The 19,908-nt window shown below is 38.7% G+C and overlaps 1 protein-coding gene across 18 annotated transcripts in view; it reads left to right on the forward strand.

Moving 5' to 3' along the window:
• Positions 1–19,908, forward strand: part of FRAS1 (Fraser extracellular matrix complex subunit 1) — a 474,502-nt gene that overhangs the window by 321,244 nt on the left and 133,350 nt on the right. For 17 of the 18 annotated variants that reach the window (XR_003680571.1, XR_003680570.2, XR_003680569.2 and 14 more), the window contains 4 exons: positions 1,455–1,539; positions 4,401–4,727; positions 14,622–14,775; positions 18,164–18,342. Coding sequence is in view for 15 of the 18 variants with exons in the window: in XM_024115434.2 (XP_023971202.1) it covers positions 1,455–1,539; positions 4,401–4,727; positions 14,622–14,775; positions 18,164–18,342 (745 nt within the window). In the remaining 3 variants the exon portion in view is untranslated. The remainder of the gene's footprint in view (positions 1–1,454; positions 1,540–4,400; positions 4,728–14,621; positions 14,776–18,163; positions 18,343–19,908) is intronic. The other variant, XM_028491961.1, reaches the window with a different exon arrangement.

Raw genomic sequence — 19,908 nt, forward strand, 5'->3', positions numbered from 1 at the left:
CATTCTTTCTTTAAAAAAAAATCAGATTTATTGAGGTATAATTGGCACCCAATAAAATTCCCCATTTTAAACTGTACTGTTCTATGTGTGTTAACAAATATATATAGTCTTGCAGTCTTGAGACCACAAGCGAGATGTGAAACAGTTTCGTCACTCACCCCATCTCATTTTTACAGGCACTCCCTTCACCCCTCCCCGTCCCTGGCAAATACCGATCTGTTTTTCACTCCTATTGTTTTGCCCTTTCTGAAATGTCATGTGAATGGACACGTACAGTATATAATCTTTTGTTTCTGGATTTTGCCATAATGCATTTGAGATCCATCCACATTCTTTATGTCTCAGTAGTTAGTTCCATGAATGCCTTTTTAAGAACCTTTCAAACAATGGTCCCTATAGTATAGACCAGAATTCTAAACCTTCCATAATGTATTAATCACACATCTTACAAGCCCGAAGTGAGTTCTGAGCTTGCTTTGGCTTTGAAGGTGGGCAGCTCCTACCTTCCCTCCTAGTAGTCTCTGAAGCTGCTGAAACAGGAAGTAAAAATCACAGCAAAGAGTGAGTCTTATTTTGTTCTATTAATTAGGACTCTTTGGTTGCAGGTAATGGAAGTCAGCTTGAACTAGATTAAGCAAAATTGTAAGGCTTGTTATAACACTGCAGGTATGGCTCAGATCTCAAATACATCAAGGGCAACTGGGCTTCCAGGGCAAGCCCAGGAGTTAGAACCAGAAATGGGAAGCAGGACTCAGTTCTTCCTCTTATCTCTGTCTCTTTGCTCGAAGGCTACATTCACCTCCCTCCTACAGACGGGCTTGCTCCACATTCTCATCAGCATGATAGACTGTGGTTCCCCCAAAGTCAAATGGCACTGTCAGGCCAGTTCCAAATTTCCAGGGAATAATCAGTCATCCTTCTGTAGTCCAGTCCACATTGAATGTGTATGTGTGTGACTGGAGGGAGGATTGGGCCATAGAGTCATGTAACACAAACATTGTCAGTGGTGTTATTGGGGTCCACACACATGAACTGGGCAGGGGTTGGGAAGAGGATTCACAGGGAAGAGGAAATCATTGAGAACTAGTCAGAGACAGTGAAAGATTCCTTTCCATTCTCCAACTTAACCATTAGCCTTCAATATATTACTAACCTGTCTTGGCCTGACAACTGATTTCTCAACCTTTTATATATTCTATTTAGAAAAATAGAAAACAAAAAAAATAGAAACATTGTTATAATGAGATTGAAGAATATACAGTAGTTTTACCTGCATCTTGCTATGTTAATCTTTATGTGGTCATTTCTATTTACTGTATGAATAGTATATTACTGTAGTGGTTTGATCCAAATTCTTATATACATATAATCTGAAAATATTTTTAATCCTTGTCTTTCTAAAGACCAATTTAATGACTGTACTTTCTCATTCCTTTCTTGGGGACTTCTTTCAGGAAAGGTTACTTTTCCCTGAAAATTAGTGACCAGCAGTTCTTCTCTGAGCCACAGCTGATCAACATACAAGCATTTTCAACACAGGTAAGAAAATGCCGCACAATTAATAATTTCACATGCCTACTGATGCTGAAGCACAAATCAAGATTTTCTGTAGTTTTAGCAAAAATGATTGAGCTGAATTAAAAGTGTCTCAGTTTCCTCATGAGATGTCACTGGAGTAGCTTTTAGTACTGTGGGTCATAACAGCAACAAACAATTACTGATACATCCATAGTACTCTTACGTTTCTCATGTAATCCTCATGCCAGCCCTGTGAGGTATTATTATCCCCAATTCACAGATGAGGAAACTAAGTCTCAGGAAGGTTCAGTAACTTGTCTATGGTGATATAGCTGACAGAGAGCTGAGATTTGTGCCCAGTGAATCTGGTTACACAGTCTGTGTTCTTGACTATTACGTTGTTGCCTTACTTTACTGCACTGAATCTCATACTAGCCCTTCAGAATAATTTGAAGCTGTACCAGTTGTTAAGACTTCCCTATTCATAGGTGAATAGTTTGTTTTGTCTAAATATTTCTCTCCCAGGGATATGGAATTATGTTTGCCTATTTTGCCTATCTATCATGTAGCTGAACTGCATTTAACTCAGTCTGCAGTAGTTAGAGGATCTTATTAAGGATCTGTTTAAATGAAGTGCCAGTGTGGTCATCAGCCAAATATAAATCTGAGGAAATCATGGTAGTTGCTATAAAATTTAGTGTGATGGCTCTTCTGTTCTCATCACTCATCTCCGTCAAGCTGTACTTATGTGTCCTGAATACAAATCATGGTAGATGCTCTGAGTACCTGGGCTTGAAGGATTGAACAGCTGAAATGTGCAAAGGGAAGAGGAAGATCAATGTATTCTTAAGTTGTGAACAGCAGGAGACTGGGATATCAGCATGGGGGAACCCAGATTACCTAAACATTAGATCTTGGTAGTGTGTTAGTCTTGGTTCAAGGAAGGATATGAGATCATTGTTTTTAAAACTGTGATTTTGGGGGGATTTCCCTGGTGGTCCGGCAGTTAAGACTCTGCACTTCCAATTCTGGGGACGTGGGTTTGATCCCTAGCTGGGGAACTGAGATCCCATATGCCACACAGTGCAGACAAAAAAAAAAACCCAAAAAACCTGTTATTTTTATATTTTTGGTCCAAAAGCAAAAAGACCATGGACTATGGGATAACATAGATTTGAACCAGAATTGGCTGCCAAATGGTATTCACAGCCCAGCTCAGCGATTCTTGATGGCATTCTCACTTCAGTGATGACTGAAGTTGAGGAATGATTAGAAATTGATCCTAAATTAATTTGACCTCAGGGTTGGGCTAAGGGTATGAATTTTGTTTAAATCAAAGCAAAAACATATGATCTCTGTAAATATGGGTCAGAGGGCTACCAAGTCTCAGGACTTACTGGCTTAGATGTTTCTCAGTATTTAAGCTCAGATGTTTTGTTTTGTTCTTTTTGTTTGTGCTAATATAGTTACTCTAATTAGGTGAATAAAAGACTTGGGTAGCTTTTGGCAAGTGACTTCCTAATTTGAGATGATGAGCTGCCATGGTTCCCTGATTTTTGTTTGCTTTCCCCAAATCAGTTGAGTAGATGGTGAAGGCCCGTTTTTATTTTATTTATTATATGAGAAACTTTTGTCATTTTAACTTTTTTAAAATGGATTTTTAGCAATGAATTTTAACTTATTTTTGTTTCTTTGCATTTCTGTGATAGTTCATTATGGTTTTGAGCGTCTGTGAGATTTTCTCATGTAAGTTAATTTGATCTTTTCCATTTATGGATTTTGACATCACCTTTGACGGCTCCTCTTTCAGAATCCGAGGGGCCATTCATTCCCATGTATAGAATCACAGCTTTTGAATTCTCACTCAGCAGTCCTAAGGAGTAGCTATCTTCTATAGCTATTATGTGATTATTATAGAGATGCACTAGCTAGGCATTACTTTAATAGATATTGACATTTCCAGGAGGCCAGGAGGGGTATTGTTAAAAGAAAGCCATTTGGAGTAAAGAAAGGCAGTGTAGTGAAAAAGCCCTAGATGGTTCAACTTCAAATGATATTAAAAACTAAGATAATGTTTTCTTTGGCTTCTTGCCTTGATTTTTGTGTGGGTTTTTTTGGTGTTTTTAATGTGTGGTTCATTAACTTTTATCTCAATGAAAGAACATTTTATTTGCTTACTGAAGTTGGTGGGGAGAAACCTGATAATACTAAGGAAAACATGTTAAAATTTGCCACATGAATTAACCAGGTGGTTGCCTTACGCAGACCATGATCTTATCAGGCTTTATAACCTGAGTTGGGGTGGGCCCGTTGAAGATATGGATGAGAAAGCTTGAAGAAAATTACTAGGAGAGACCAGAAATAGCAGGAATTCAGAATGCCGAAGTATCTTACTCCAAGTCAGCTTGCTGCAGCGTAGCCTGGAGCGAAGTGCTCAACTCCCAACACAAATGCCAAAATTCCATGTCTCTTGTTAGTCCCTCTTGAATGCAGACAACTAATTGAGTTCCCTGACTCACCTCTCAGTTGCAATTCAAGGGATGTAGTGTAAATCATGACAGCAGAGACTTCAGAGATTTGGAAGCAAGCAGCTCACTTTGATTTCCCCTGATGAATATTATGGTCTGGAATTGTCTTGCGAAATCTCCAGAACCACAGGTGTGAGTGAAGTAACCTCCTTTGCAGTGATTACTAGGTTTGACTACACCTCTGACAAGCGCTGTGATTATGCAAGAGTTTGGCACTTGGCTGGAGCATCTAGAGTTCCTTAAAAAGCACAGAAATGGCAATCAGGTTGCACACAGCTGGTATCCGGTCCACTGGATTGTCCTCTCTTTTCCTGCGAATGGCTTCTCTTGTCCTCCTTCCCTTCAACTCCACAGGCCCCCTATGTGCTGAGGAATGAGGCTCTCCATATTAGCAGAGGAGAGAGGGGAACCATCACCACTCAGCTGCTTGACATCCGAGATGACGACAACCCACAGGATGTGGTGGTCCAAGTGCTCGATCCTCCACTTCACGGCCAGTTGCTCCAAACACTTCAGTCGCCTGCAGCCCCTAGCTATCAATTCCGGCTGGATGAGCTCTCCAGGGGCCTTCTCCAGTATGCTCACGATGGCTCGGATAGCACTTCTGATGTCACAGTCTTGCAGGCCAATGATGGACACTCCTTCCAAAATATACTGTTCCGTGTGAGGACTGTGCCCAAGGTAAGTGTCATTCCTAGAGCTACATTTTCCTCGCACCTAGATGTGAAGTTCTGTTGATGATGTTATATTGCAATATTCATAAATTTAAGATACCGGTAGTTATTTATTTATTCAAACATTTATTAAGCATCTATTGTGGAGCTATTTAAGACATTCAAAGATTAATAGAACACATTACCCAATCTCAGAGGGCAGTGTGTATTTTGTTAGGAGCACCCTTGAGCCGAAAGACCTGTCCCCATGGTCTCTGTCAAAGGAACACTTTTGAAATTTTGTGTTGACTTGCTGCCGTAAAAATGCCTCATTGTCCTCTGACTTTTTGGTCTGCTGCCTGAGCATGATTGTAAAAATCAAGTGCACCCCTGTTCTTGTCTGCTCTTCTAGAGTAGCTCATGTGATGTGAAACTCATAGTCAACTTACTGTAATGAATCAAAAAGGATGAGTTCAACCATTCTCCACTGAAGTAGGATGAGAAAACTCTTTTAGTAATCACAGGAATCCTTGGCCTAGAGGGTAGGAGCCCGGTGAAGAGCAGTGCTTCTCAGCCTGAGTCATCTCCATGCCACCTCCCTGTGTTTTTGCCATATCCATGAGTGCCTGTCCTACTATTCACTTAATACTTTTCTTTGAATCAACTTACTTTTTTATCATGGCTTCTTCCTAATAAATACTTGTGAAATCCCGGGCTTAATGTAGAATTATACTTTTTTCCAGAATATTAAAATGAATACATAACCATTTTATAAAGTTTCATCCATGTACAACATAAAGTGTTTTTGGATACTACTAATGGGATGGCTATCACATTTTGGGAAATACTGGGCTAGCACATGCTAGTTCTAAGAGACATGTTGAAAAATATTTTCAAAGCCATTTATTACTTGATGATATTTCACGCCAAGCTCTTTTCTCTGTAAGAGCAAGAATGACTCTCTCTCATGATGGCAGATTGGGAGACATAATTTTTTTTGAACTTTTCATTCCAAATACCAGCACCTACTGAAGTGTCATTGATGATTAGCTAGAGAGATTGATTTGCCGAGGACAGTTTAGAAATCACTTGTCACTTTCTCACCAATGATCACTTACAATTTGCAGTTGATCCTCATGAAGGTGAAGAGCTGAATCTAATATGGTCTGCTAGCTGGTTTCTCAGGCTCTGGTCTCATTATTTTCAGCTGCTGAAAACAGTAATGGTGGCATGAGATAGGTGGGAGGAAGTGAAGGCTGATGATGAGATGGAGCTGGCAGATAGCCACCTTGAAGCTAATCCTAATTATCACCCTCTTGCTATCTCCCTGGAAGATGAGGTTTACTTCTGAAGAGATGAAGTCTAGACAGACACAGAAAGTTTTCTCTTCTTCCTTCTTGGTTTCTCTCCAAAGATTGTTATGGGATTTCAGTGCAACCCTAGCAGCCGCCTTTCCTATCGAGGTTTCAATCTCCATGTTTCGAGCTCAGTGCGTTGTATTGTACAACCAGTTTGTGTGGTATGGCCCAAGATTGAAGGGGTTTTCTAGGATTTTAGCCACTTCGACTACCAAAACACAGCAAAGAAAAATAGAATTTTAGTTTATAAATAAGGCATAAGCACAGAACTTGAGAATTCTTATAGCGCTTACAACTTGGGAGGCGTGTGAGTGTTCTTCCTCCTTCTCCCTTCCTTCCCTCCATCTCCTGTAGTGCTGTGCGTACCTGTCCATCAGGTGAGCTAATGGCTTCTAAACAGTGAATTAGGATAATTAAACTGGTTACCAGAGCCCCAGCAGCCATTAGAATGTACTGACAATAAACTTGACGCTCTCATCCTGATAATATTTTACAAATATAGACTATATCTTCTTTTAGGAATTTAGAGTACATTTTCTCATATCTATTCTACTCATCTTTACAATGTCTTAGTGAAGAAGGTTAGAATAGAGGCTATATAACCTTATTACTTCTAAAGGATATTCTACTATTGGTGAAAGTAATTTTTGTTTGCTTTGTTTTTAACCTTTATTGGGCACTAATGCTTGATGTGAATTATTCCTTTTGATCTTCATGATCATTCCAGGATATTTGTACAATTATTATCTTTAATTTTCCAAAAGAGGGAACTGAAACAAAGGAGGTTTAAAAACATTTAAAGAGGTTTAAAAATGTTTATTTCTCATAAAGGTATTTAGTGATGGATCTGTGATTTCAAATCAAGTGTGTTCTGGCTCCGTACACTTAACCAGATGGCTTTTGTTCATTCTAGCTCATTTTTTTTTTCAGCGTTTTGGTCATATATGTTCTTATCCCCTTAATGGACAGGATGGAGACAGTAATTTAGTCATTTTCTCAATGTCTTATCCAAGCAGTCTGGGCCCCAAGCCTCTCCGAATCTTCCCTGTGGGCTCACCACATCTTGTTACAAATGAAGCTATTTATAATCATAAGTCTACTGGAGCCCAAGAAGAAAAAAATTGCCTTAACTGTTAATGGCTTCCAGTAGTTGTATAGTCAGCCACGATTGATTTTGTTCTGCTAGCCGTTTCTGAAGATAGCATGTAAGCCCTTACCCTGAGGCTACCTGTGCATTAAATTTGGAGTAACGACAGTTACTGGCTGATGTCTAGCTGGTGATTTAAATGGAATGACAAAGCGTTTTAGGTCTAATTCCTAGTGAATGGATGTAAAAATTAATCCTAGTGTTGTTCAACATAAAACTTAACCTGGTAAGATAGATGGAAAGGGACTGAGGGATAGAAAAAGGAAGCTGTGTGAGAGCAGGAACTATTTCAGTATTGCTGCCTTGAGCCAGGCACATTGCAGAAGTTTAGTACGTTTTTGTTGGATGGATAGATAGATGCGTGGATGCAACAGCTTGAGTTAGGCTGGTGCCTATGTTCCTGCCTTTGAATTGATCCTTTGCATCAGATTCGTCAGCCTACTGGGCACTTCAGCTAATGCTGGGGTGGCCCATCTGAGACTGAGGGTAGGAGCTGTCGGTTCCACTTTTATTTATCAAGTTCTACATCACTTCCCCCAAATTTATGTTTTTATCCTTGGCCTGGCGGTGAGTAAACTTGACTGCCACCCTCCAGGCTTATACTGAGTTGCTGAGGAGAAAATAGACCCAAGACAGATGTTGAAACATGTTCTGTTGGGGAAGGAGGCAAAAGAATTCAAAAAGATTAAAAGGTAATAAAGAATGCTCTGCTGAACAGGCTTTCATTAACTGGGTGGATTACCAAACCCAAGCCTGCTAGAGATATGATTCTAAAGCAATTCAGGGTCTAATATGGGCTAAAATGTGGGCAGGGAGAAGCCTTGCATGTTGGTGGGTTTCTCTCCACTATCCGGCTTTCAAGGAATTACCTACTTTTTCATTAATTAAAGCATCTCTGAAAACCATGCCCCTTTTTCTACTTTGACAATAAATCTGATGATCTTTCTGACCTCATTAGTTGTGGTTTGAGCGGTTATTTTCTGCAACTGGATAATGCTTTGATGTGAAAAGCCCCCAAGTGTCATGCTATGAACTGAATTCTATTGCTGAGAGCCTTCTCTGGCTGTTTGACCTTGGTAAGGCCTGAGTGCAGCTAAAAGCCCTGTTGCGCTTTCCCACAATTTTCTTAAAAGCTGTCCTCCCATGCGTTGTCTTATAGGGACACAGTTTGATTAAAAGGATGTTTGTGAGAGTTATAAATATCAATGGCATCAAAATGTTTATTTCTCTGAATAAGAATCTGCCTGTCTCATAAATAAATAAATCCTTACCACATCTCAAGGTTTCACTTTTTTGGACTTGCTGAATTGGTTCAATTTAGTGTCTTGTAAGGTACATTGTCCAGAGTATACACTCAAAAAGTGTTTGTTGATTACAAAATATATGTTTGTTTGTTTGTTTATAAAGCAGTTGAAACCTCCATGGAGAGAAGGTTCTGTATCCTTGACCTGAAGCTGCAGTTTCTGAGGCACATACACACACTGGCAAACACAAAAACAGTGCAATTATCTCTCCATTGTTCTTCATTCTGGTAAATAGCATCTATGTTTCACCTTATATGTGCCACCCCCCCATAATCCTTCCCTAAAATCCACAGTGCCCTCCAAGATTAAATTTTAAAAGCTATGGTATAAATGAGCTGTAACAAATTAAAGTATTTTTACAGAATAAATAAAATGTGAGGGTTGCTGTTATATCTAATTACAGTCATATTCTATTTAATAAGGTTAAAAAAATTTTGTCTTGAATATTTTGGCTTGGGGTTGGAGTACACCATCGTATTTGAGCTCATGATTTATGTTCCAATCTTTAATTGGGGAGGGGGGGAGTTTTCATTTTGTTTGTGGGATTTTTCCTCCAAATGATAAGGTCATGGGCCTTTACTTCTGGTTTACAACATTAATATCTTTATTTGTAATCAGTATATGATGGCTAAACTTTATTACCAGCATTTTTGTATGCCTATTGTTCTATGAAATTAATTAGTAGAACTATTTAATTTAAAGCACTGTTTTAATTATGACCCCATAATCCCTTGTTGAGATTTCATTTTCTTCTAATGTGGTACGCTGAAGGATATATAAAACATCACTAGGCAGAAGATTCTTCAACTGAAATTATGGCTAATTTCTTGAATTTACAGGGATATATGCAGGGATATATTGTGCAGAAAAAAAACTACAGGCATACTTCGTTTCATTGCATTTTGCGGATACTGTGTTTTTTAGAAATTGAAGATCTGTGGCAGCCCTGCATTGAGCAAGTCTATCAGGGCCATTTTTCCAATAGCATTTGCTCCCTTCATGTCTCTGTGTCACATTTTGGTAATTTTTGCAATATTGCAGACTTTTAAATTATTATTATTATATTTGTTATGGTGATCAGTGATCTTTGATATTACTATTGAAGAAAGATTATGACTTGCTGAAGGCTGAGATGATGGTTAGCATTTTTTGCAATGAATTTTTACTAAGGTATGTACATTGGTTTTTTTAGACATAATGCTATTACACACTTAGTAGACTACAGTATAATGTAAACATAATTTTCATACGCACTGGGAAACCAAAAAATTTGTGTGACTTATTTTATTGCGATGTTTGCTTTATTATAGTGGTCTGGAACCAAACCCACAATATCTCCAAGGTGTGCCTGTATAAGGAGATAAAAAAATTGCAAAATGTCAGAACCACAGGGGAAATTAGTTTAAAATTTATTTTGGACATGTTAGCTGTAGAAATGGTGGTGTATAGACTTCTATTCATCTTTTTTTGAATCTTCCCTGACACTCTCCCAAAAGAAAGCAACTGATAAAACCATCTTCTTCCTAAGAAGTGGGAAGAATTATACTTCTTTTCCTTAGATAGTTGTCTGTTTTCTTTTTATGTACTGTAAACAAACAATTCAGAAACAAAGGCATATGTATTATTCTGTTATAAATGTAAGTATTCTTAAAGGCTTGCCTGTGGAGTTTGGGAGAACCATTCTAGGCCCATCGTGATCTCTGTTTTGGGCCATGCTTCTCACACTTCAGCATGACTCCACATCTCCCGGGATCTTATTAAAACATAAGTGGAAATGCATCAAACTAAAATGCTGTGCCCAAACAAAACCATCAACAAAATGAAAAGGTAACCTACAGAATGGGAGAAAATATTTGAAACCATCTATCTGAAAAGGGGTTAATATCTAAAATATATAAGGAACTCAATAGCCCGTCCCCCCCTCAAAAAAAAAGATTACAAAAGGAGCTAAGGACCTGCATAGACATTTTTCAAAAGAAGACAAATGGCCAACAGGTACATGAAAACATGCTCAACGTCACTAATCATCAGGAAAAAGGTAAATCAAAACCACAATGAGATATCACCTCACATCTGTTAGAATGGGTGCTCTCAAAAAGACAAAAGATAACAAATGTTGATGAGGATGTGGAGAAAAGGGAAGGGAACCTTTATACACTATTGGTGGGAATGTACATTGGTACGGCCACTATGGAAAACAAGTATGGAGGCTCCTCAAAAAATTAAAAATAGAATTACTGTTTGATCCAGCAATCCCATTTCTGGGTATATGTCCAAAGGAAATGAAGTCAGTGTCTTGAAGAGACATCTGCACTCCCATGTTTATTGCAGAACTATTTATAATAGCCAAGCTATAAAAACAACCTAAGTGACCTAATGAAACTTAAAAGCTTTTTCACAGCAAAGGAAACCATAAAAAAGATGAAAAGACAACCCTCAGAATGGGAGAAAATATTTGCAAATGAAGCAACTGACAAAGGATTAATCTCCAAAATATACAAGCAGCTCAATATCAAAAAAAAAACAAACAACCCAAGCCAAAAATGGGCAGAAGACCTAAATAGACATTTCTCCAAAGAAGATATACAGACAGCCAACAAACACATGAAAGAATTCTCAATATCATTAATCATTAGAGGAGTCATGTACCACAATGTTCATTGCAGCTCTATTTACAATAGAAATGGAAGCAACCTAAGTGTCCATCAACAGATGAATGGATAAAGAAGATGTAGCAGGGGTTTCCCTGGTGGCGCAGGGGTTGAGAATCCACCTGCCAATGCAGGAGACAAAGTTTCGTGCCCCAGTCCAGGAAGATCCCACATGCCGCGGAGTGGCTGGGCCCGTGAGCCATGGCCGCTGAGCCTGCGCATCCGGAGCCTGTGCTCCACAGCAGGAGAGGCCACAACAGTGAGAGGCCCGTGTACCACAAAAAAAAAAAAAAAAAAGATGTGGCACATATATACAATGGAATATTACTCAGCCATAAAAAGAAACGAAATGGAATTATTTGTAGTGAGGTGGATGGACCTAGAGTCTGTCATACAGAGTGAAGTAAGTCAGAAAGAGAAAAACAAATACCGTATGCTAACACATATATATATACGGAATCTTAAAAAAAAAATGGTTCTGATGAACTTAGGGCCAGGACAGGAATAAAGACACAGAAATACAGAATCGACTTGAGGACACAGGGAGGGGGAAGTGTAAGCTGGGACGAAGTGAGAGGGTAGCATTGATATTATATACACTAACAAATGTAAAATAGATAGCTAGTGGGAAGCAGCTGCATAGCACAGGGAGATCAGCTCAGTGCTTTGCGACCACTTAGAGGGGTGGGATAAGGAGGATGGGAAGGAGATGCAAGAGGGAGGAGATATGGGGATATATGTGTACATACAGCTGATTAACTTTGTTATACAGCAGAAAGTAACACAACATTGTAAAGTAATTATTCTCCAATAAAGATGTTAAAAAAAAAAAACAAAAACCTAAGTGTCCATCAGTGGATGAATGAATAAATAAAATGTGGTTGTATATACAATGGAATATTATTCAGCCTTAAAAAGAAGGAAATCCTGTCATTTGTGACTGCATAGATGAGCCTTTAAAATAAGCTAAGCACAAAGACAAATACTGCACATTCTCACTTATATTTGTAACCTTAAAGAAGTCAAACTCATAAAAGCAGGGTAGAATGGTGTTTGCTCGGTGGAGGGGGGGAAACTGGGAGATATTGGTCAAAGGTACAAAGATCCAGTTATCAGAGATGAATAATTCTGTAGATCTAACATATAGTATGGTGATTATACTTAATAATACTGTATTGCATACTTGCTAAGAGAGTTGATCTTAAGTGTTTTCACCACACACAAATATTTATAACTATGTGAGGTGGTGGATGGCTTAATTAGTTTGATTGTGGTAATCATTTCACAATCTATACATATATCAAAACATCATGTTGTACACCTGAAATGTATACAATTTTTATTTGTCAAGTATACTTCAGTAAAGCTGGTGAAAAAATTAAAATGCAGATTCTAATGCAGAAGGTCTGATTCAGAAGGTCTGAGAGTCTAAAATTCTAAGAAGCTTCCATATGTTGCTGGTCTCTGAACACTGACTTGCAAGGAGAACTGTCTCCTAAAAATTGACACTTACACAGGAGTTACAGAGAATTGTACTGATAAAGCATAGTCAATATAGAAATGTAGTAGGAGAGACATCAGGGCCTGCTGCTTATTTACTTGCTTGGAATTTGAAAAACCACACTGCCTCATAGGTCCAAGAATGTGGTTGCTGTGTGTGACTGATCTCCATCACATAATCAAACGGGATGGACTGCTGCTATTAGAAAAATTTCTAGCAATTAGTATTCCTGGGTCCAAATGTATTATGTTATATAAAACGGCTGGAGTGAATAGGGCCCTTTCCCCCAGAATTCTGGTAGGTAACATGCAAAGTTCTTGGCACGCTTTGATGTTTTCATAAATAATATGGTAAATCAATTGTGAAAGAAAAAAATTCTGTGGGATTTTGCCGCGAGCACCAGTCACATGGGAGGTACGTTGGCTGCTGTTCTCCTGAGTACTGACACTTTCTTGGTGCTTGTGGTGAAAATAGCTGTGACCACCTCCTGAGAGGCGCAAATGCTCTCAAGTGACAGCAAATGAATATTTGTTTCTTCTGTTCTGAATATTCCCCTCTTGGGAATGCTGTTTGCTCTCTTCTGTTTACTGGCATATTTGAAAGTAATAGCAATAATTTAGAATAACATCCCTTCTGAAATGCCCTATTTGAAAACATTGGATTTACTGATTTTGAAAGTATGAAAACTGAACACAGGCAGCCTCACTGATCCTATTCAGTGGAAAATGTCAATTAGGAGGCTTTGGAAGAGGTGTGCACCTTGCAAATCAGCACTTTTTAATGACATTAGCTTTAGCAATTAGAATGGTTGCCTTCTCAGGAGCGCTAAGTAGGTGATTTCTTCCAGTCAGCTATTCCCAACTGTTTTTTCTAAGGGCTTCACTTTCAATCAGTCATCGAGGCCTGTCTGTTTGGCCTCTGTAGTGTTTCTGGAATCTGTTTCTAATTATTCATTCCCACTGCAATCACCTTTTCATCTTCTCTCACCTGAGCCATTACAAGAACTTGTTAAATGGTTTCTGCAGCTCCAGATTCACACCACCTCTAGTCCCTCCCATCTCTTGCTGCTGGAGGCTCTCCAAAACCCAAACCTGATCATCGCATTTCCTTCCCTGAAGATTCATGTTGCCTTTACAGTGCCTACAAGCTAAATGGAGACTTATAGCACAGCTTCTACCTTCTACTAGCCTACATTATGAGTCACTTTTTATTCACCCCCTCCCCTAGCTCCCTAGACTCTGCTTGCCCAGTCACTTGGATATTTTATTAAGCACAGAGTGCATTGTCTCATGTCTTTGCTTAGGCTGGGCCCTCTTCCTGGAGTCTGTTTCACTTATCCACTTAGAAAGACCATTCTTTGTCATTCAAGAATTAAATGGTATTTCCATAGGAAAGCCTTCCTGAGCATTCCTTCCCCAAAGAGGAAATCTCCTTTTTCCTTTATTCTCCCACAGTACCCTGCTCAAGCTTCTTATAGATCATCACTTGTGATGCAGCCTAACTATTTTATATGTCTGTCTGCCCCACTAGACTGTAGGTTCTGAAACTGAGGTCATATTTCAGCCAACCTTATATACCTCAGGCCTCTAGCAAAAGATCTGGCATATAATAGGTGCTTAATGAATAGTTCTTGAATATAGGTGGATGGGGAAGATGGGAAGACAGGTAGATGGACAAATGAAAGAAAGAAATGGAGAGGCTTAGTCTTCCCGAATGATACAAGTTATGTGTTTATGATAAATTAGGAGAAAAAGTAGGATATATGTATGTACATGTATACAGACACATGCATATATCTACACATAATTACATATATACTGTTCATAGTATGACTCTAAAGCTATGAATCTCTCTTATTAGGCAATCTTTAGCAGCAATGGGACCTAATAACTTATGTTTTTAAGGACCGGTATTTTCTTTTTTTTGCTTGGACCTAATTCTGTACTCTCTCTTTATTCTAGAATGATAGAGGTCTTCGACTTGTGGCTAATTCAGTGGTGTGGGTTCCAGAAGGTGGGATGCTGCAGATTACCAACAGAATCTTACAGGCTGAAGCTCCAGGTGCCAGAGCCTCAGAAATCATCTACAAAATTACACAGGACCACCCCCAATTTGGTAACTCTTTTTTCCCTTGTCATGATTCATGATTTCATCATTGCATTCAGCAGTCTTGGACTTGCTTTTGTACAAAGCCACACAGCCAGGGTGTGTTTCCAATGAACTCAGCTTTCTAATACCCCATGCATCCCCGTTAAAGACAGAATAATCACAATAGCTATCATATCATTGGTGGCGCACGGGCTTAGTTGCTCCACGGCATGTGGGATCTTCCCAGACCAGGGATCGACCCCATGTCCTCTGCATTAGCAGGTGGATTCCTAACCACTGTGCCACCAGGGAAATCCCGAGATTCTAATTCTTAATACCTATTACATTTTCCCATAAAGTTTCTTGGTAAAAATATTGAGTTCAGTATAAAGGAAATCACTAGTAGATGTTATTTTCTGTTTTTTAAGCCCGGACTGTTTTTTAAACCTGGATTTTCATATATTTAAAGAGTCATCTCCTGGATTTTGTCATACTATGATGAAAGCAGAGGTGAGGTATTACGCAAAAGCTCTCACCTCGATGGAGTGAACCCTACAAAATATCGGTATTTCTCCCTGTCTACTCATGGGCTTGGCACAAAGGTACCTTGTATTCATCATACCCAGTGCTGAACTCTAACTCTTCATCTTTTCTTCTACCAGCTCATCCCATTTGTGGCATCGCTTCCCTACACATCACCCAACCTAATAGGTGATCATCTGATTCTTCCCTCTTTCTTACCCTTTACAGCCACATTTGTCAAGTTCTGTTGCTTCCACTTCCTCAATGATTCTTTTTTTTTTTAACATCTTTATTGGAGTATAATTGCTTTACAATGGTGTGTTAGTTTCTGCTTTACAACAAAGTGAATCAGTCATACATATACATATGTTCCCATATCTCTTCCCTCTTGCGTCTCCCTCCCTCCCACACTCCCTATCCCACCCCTCTAGGTCATCACAGAGCACCGAGCTGACCTCCCTATGCTATGCGGCTGCTTCCCACTAGCTATCTATTTTACATTTGGTTGTTTTTCTCCTTCTAACTTACTTCACTCTGTATGACAGACTCCAGGTCCATCCACCTCACTACAAATAACTCAGTTTCATTTCTTTTTATGGCTGAGTAATATTCCATTGTATATATGTGCCACATATCAATGATTCTTGTATCTGTTTATGTGTTTCCAATCTTACCTCTGTTGCTTTAGTTCGGGTTCCCATCTCTCATCTGGATTTTACAGCAGACTTATAGTTGACCAAACTGTCCACATAATTGTTAGTCACTATTGTTATCATTTTTATAAAATAAAGTCCAGCCCCTTTAACAGAACTTTCGCGTATATTCTGTGTTCTAAATCAGTTCGTGCCATTAACCTACTGAAAATCTCACAGAGGCTCCCAGTTGCTTATGAGGCTGATCTCAAGGGGAAGGAACTGCATCTTACTGATCTTTGAGTCCCCCACCCCAAAGGGCTAACCACAGTAGCTAGCCCTTAACAGGTGTTCACTGACTGTTTACTGAGGTGAAATTAATGGGATTAACCAGCGTCCTATGATTCCTGTTAATTTGCATAGTATCGCAATGGGTTTTTTGTTTTTTAATCTGAAAAATAGGTTTATTTCATTAGGACTTGTTAGGAAAATTCTGCTTTGCCTTCCTATTATAAAGCAGAATAGCCAGGAAATTGGCATTTGAATGTTTTCTGTTTTTCTACTCTCCACATTTTCACTGTGGAAATCTCCTTTCAGTCTATTTTGCAACTACTCACATTAATAAACAGTCCACATCCTGGGAAAGCATGTGTATTAGCAGGATCTTATGAACAGAAGTTGAACCAGGGAGAGATGGGTAATGGAATTGATGACTTAGGTATAAATGAGAAACAGTACAAGAAAGAAACTAGAGTGAGTTGATTCTACACATGATTATTTTAAGAAGAATATTGATGTTTTTCTGTTACTTCAGTATTTCATCACTATCCAGGACATTATGTGCATTTTTAACTTGAATTTATTGCATATAAATATTAGAATGAGTATTTCCTTTGAATAAGAGAACAAATTTCTCTGGGGTAATCAAAGTGCACTATCAATTGCCTGATATATCTAGGGCACTAAGATCTGGGTATCCTCCTACAGAACATTTAAAAGATGTATACAGTTTCTCTCTCTCTCTTTCTTTCTCTCTCTCTCACACACACACATACACACACACACATTCTTCTCTCCCTCTTACTAATCTGAGCGGTAGAGAGACTTCTTTCAGATTTATTGTTAGATGCATTTTCATGAGAACGTGGCTTCTGTTTTTAGCAGTTCATCCATTCTTCTCCTTGGTCTTCACTTGAAAGCATATTCTCCTTGGGAATTTTGATTGTTTCTATAACACCTTTGTATTTTCAATCTCACTTTAAGAAAATAGTAGCTTCAGGTTAAGAATAAGCAATAGAAACAGATTGGTGGTGTTGGTGGTGATGTTTAGATTTAGATTTCATTGCTTCAATTCTAATAAAGTTTAGAAAATGAAGGAAGAGAAAACATGATCAGTTATTTATCAATGTAATTGTTGGTCTGTGAACATAAAATAACCATGACGGGGAACAGAGTTTCATGACCAGGAAAATGAGCTTCAGATTCAAATCCCAGCTCCTCCACTTCGGACTTGTGTGACCTCAAACAAGTTACTGAACTTCTCTGAGCATAAAGAACTTTGTCTTTAAAATGGAGATGACAATAGCATCTTCAGAAGGATTAAATAACATAATAAGGATAACCAACAATCTTTTTAAGCACCTATGACGTATGTACTATTATTCTCATTTTACCAACAAGGAACAGAGACTAATAATACCTAAGTAAGCTCACCCAGCTTGATGTGGTGGAACTGGGTTTGAGCCACTATGTAACGTGCTTCATGAAGCACGTCATATGCATTCAAGTGTTAGCTATTATTATTTTCATTGTATAGAACTCTTCCAAGGATGATTTTCTCTGAATTTTTTCTAATTTCCCCTTGTGTTTACACCAAAAAATCTCCTGGTAGGAAAACATCTTCTGTTCATAGACAGCTGTGGGTAGAAATGAATCCATTCAATGCCCAGTATTTGCAGTGTTCACGACTATTTGGGTCCCCTTATATAATTTTAATAGATAAAAGTCAGTAACTTCATACATGAATTGTCCTCGAATGGCTTTTAACTCTTTTAATTGAAAGACTGGGAATTTTATGTCTAAAGGTGGATTTTATGATATCTGTTGAATTCTCTGTTAATATCTTTTCCTTCACCTTGGATAAAAATAAAGAAGCACATCATATCTTTTCTGTTTAAAAAAAAGTGGTAGAAAAGGAGACGAGAGCTCTGATTTACTTTTACTTTTCCCAGGGGTCCTCACTAACTGTGTGGCTTTCCTAGGGGAGGTGGTCCTTGTGTTTAATATGCCTGCAGACAGCCCCGCAGACGAAGGGCAGCACCTTCCTGATGGGAGGACAGCAACTCCCACCAGCACGTTCACCCAGCAAGACATCAACGAAGGCATCGTGTGGTACCGGCACTCAGGGGTCCCAGCCCAGAGTGACTCCTTCCACTTTCAGGTACCCTCTCCTTCCTGAATCTTCTGATGTCTGGAGAGTCTGATGAAAACCATCACCCTTATTTATAAGCAACTCAGGTCATTTTCTGTGATTGCCTGGAAGTCACATTTGGGGGAAGAAAAAAATGTAACTAGTAGCATTGAGAAATTTTTGTTTTAATCTGTCAATTCAGCCTTCTGGGTGTCTCTACAAGCAGAGTCATTCTACAACAAAGTGGTGTATAATACATAATGGCTAAACTGTTTGGAAAAAAAGTGTTTTCAAAATGTTAAAATACCACATGGAGAAAAAAGTCTTATTTTCTTTTTTCAAATGTTTTTGGAACATTTACCATCTTATGATAAGGTCATGGACTGAGCAGCCAAACCCATTGGGTTCACGTTTCACTTCTGCCATGTACTAGCTTTGGGAAAACTACTTGGGCAAAATCCTTGTGCTTCAGTTTCCTCATCTGTAAAATAGCATTACTGTAAGGATTTAATGAGTTAATACATATAAAGCATTTAGAATACTGCCTGTTACTGTATAAGGGTGTGTGACTACCATTTATGGAGATTGGTCAAATACCAGTGCTGTAGACTGGATGTTTGTGTTCCCGCCAAAGATCATATGTTGAAATCCTACCCCTCCATGTGACGGTATATGGAGGTGAGGCCTTTGATTAGAATTAGATGAGGTCATGAGGGTTGTGCCCTCATGAATGGGATTAGCATACTTACAAGAGTCATAAGCGTGCTTGTTCCCCCTCTCTGCTGCCCACCACGGGGATACGGTGAAAAGTCGGCAGTCCACAACCCAGAAGAGGACCCTCACTAGAACCCAACCATACTGGCAACTTGATCTCAGACTTCTAGCCTCCAGAGCTGTGAGAAATAAATTTCTGTTGTTTATAAGCCACCCAGTCTATGGTATTTTTGTTAGAGTAGCCTGAGCCAACTGAGGCAACCAGACTATAAGGTTGGTTTAATTTATTCTGTCAGTAAATTAAAGAACAAGAAATTATTCTGGGCACATTCCCTGACGACTATGAAGTACAATTAGAAATTAATAATAAAAGGGCAAAAAAAATCAAACCATTTGGAATTCCTTAATAATTACTATTTCTAAAAGGAAATCAAAATGGCAAACTATTAAGAAATATTGATCAGGAGGAAACAACTTATCAAAACTTAAATGATGTGGACAAAGTAATACTCGGAAGAAAATCGATGGCCTTAAGCTCTTATTATTGAACAGAAAAGCATGAAAATTAATGGACTAAATATTCAACTCAAGAAGCTGGAGAACCACAGAGAAGCCGAAGGAAAGCGAAAGGAAGGCATTTATAGGGGTAAAAGAGGAATTGACTAATTATAAGATGCTAAAATTGGTAAATAAGTACAAACCCTGAATCTTTGGAAAGACCCATAAAATTAGACAAACCTCTGTCAAGGATAATTTGGAAATAAATAATGGAACAGAGACACAAAGGAATGAGGAAGTAGGAATGAGAAAGAGCATTTAAGCATAGATACAGAAAAGATTTGGGGAAAGTGTCAGGGAAAATATAAAGAAGCCCTCATGGTG

Source organism: Physeter macrocephalus, chromosome 7, assembly GCF_002837175.3.
Source record: "Physeter macrocephalus isolate SW-GA chromosome 7, ASM283717v5, whole genome shotgun sequence".
NCBI lineage: Eukaryota > Metazoa > Chordata > Mammalia > Artiodactyla > Physeteridae > Physeter > Physeter macrocephalus.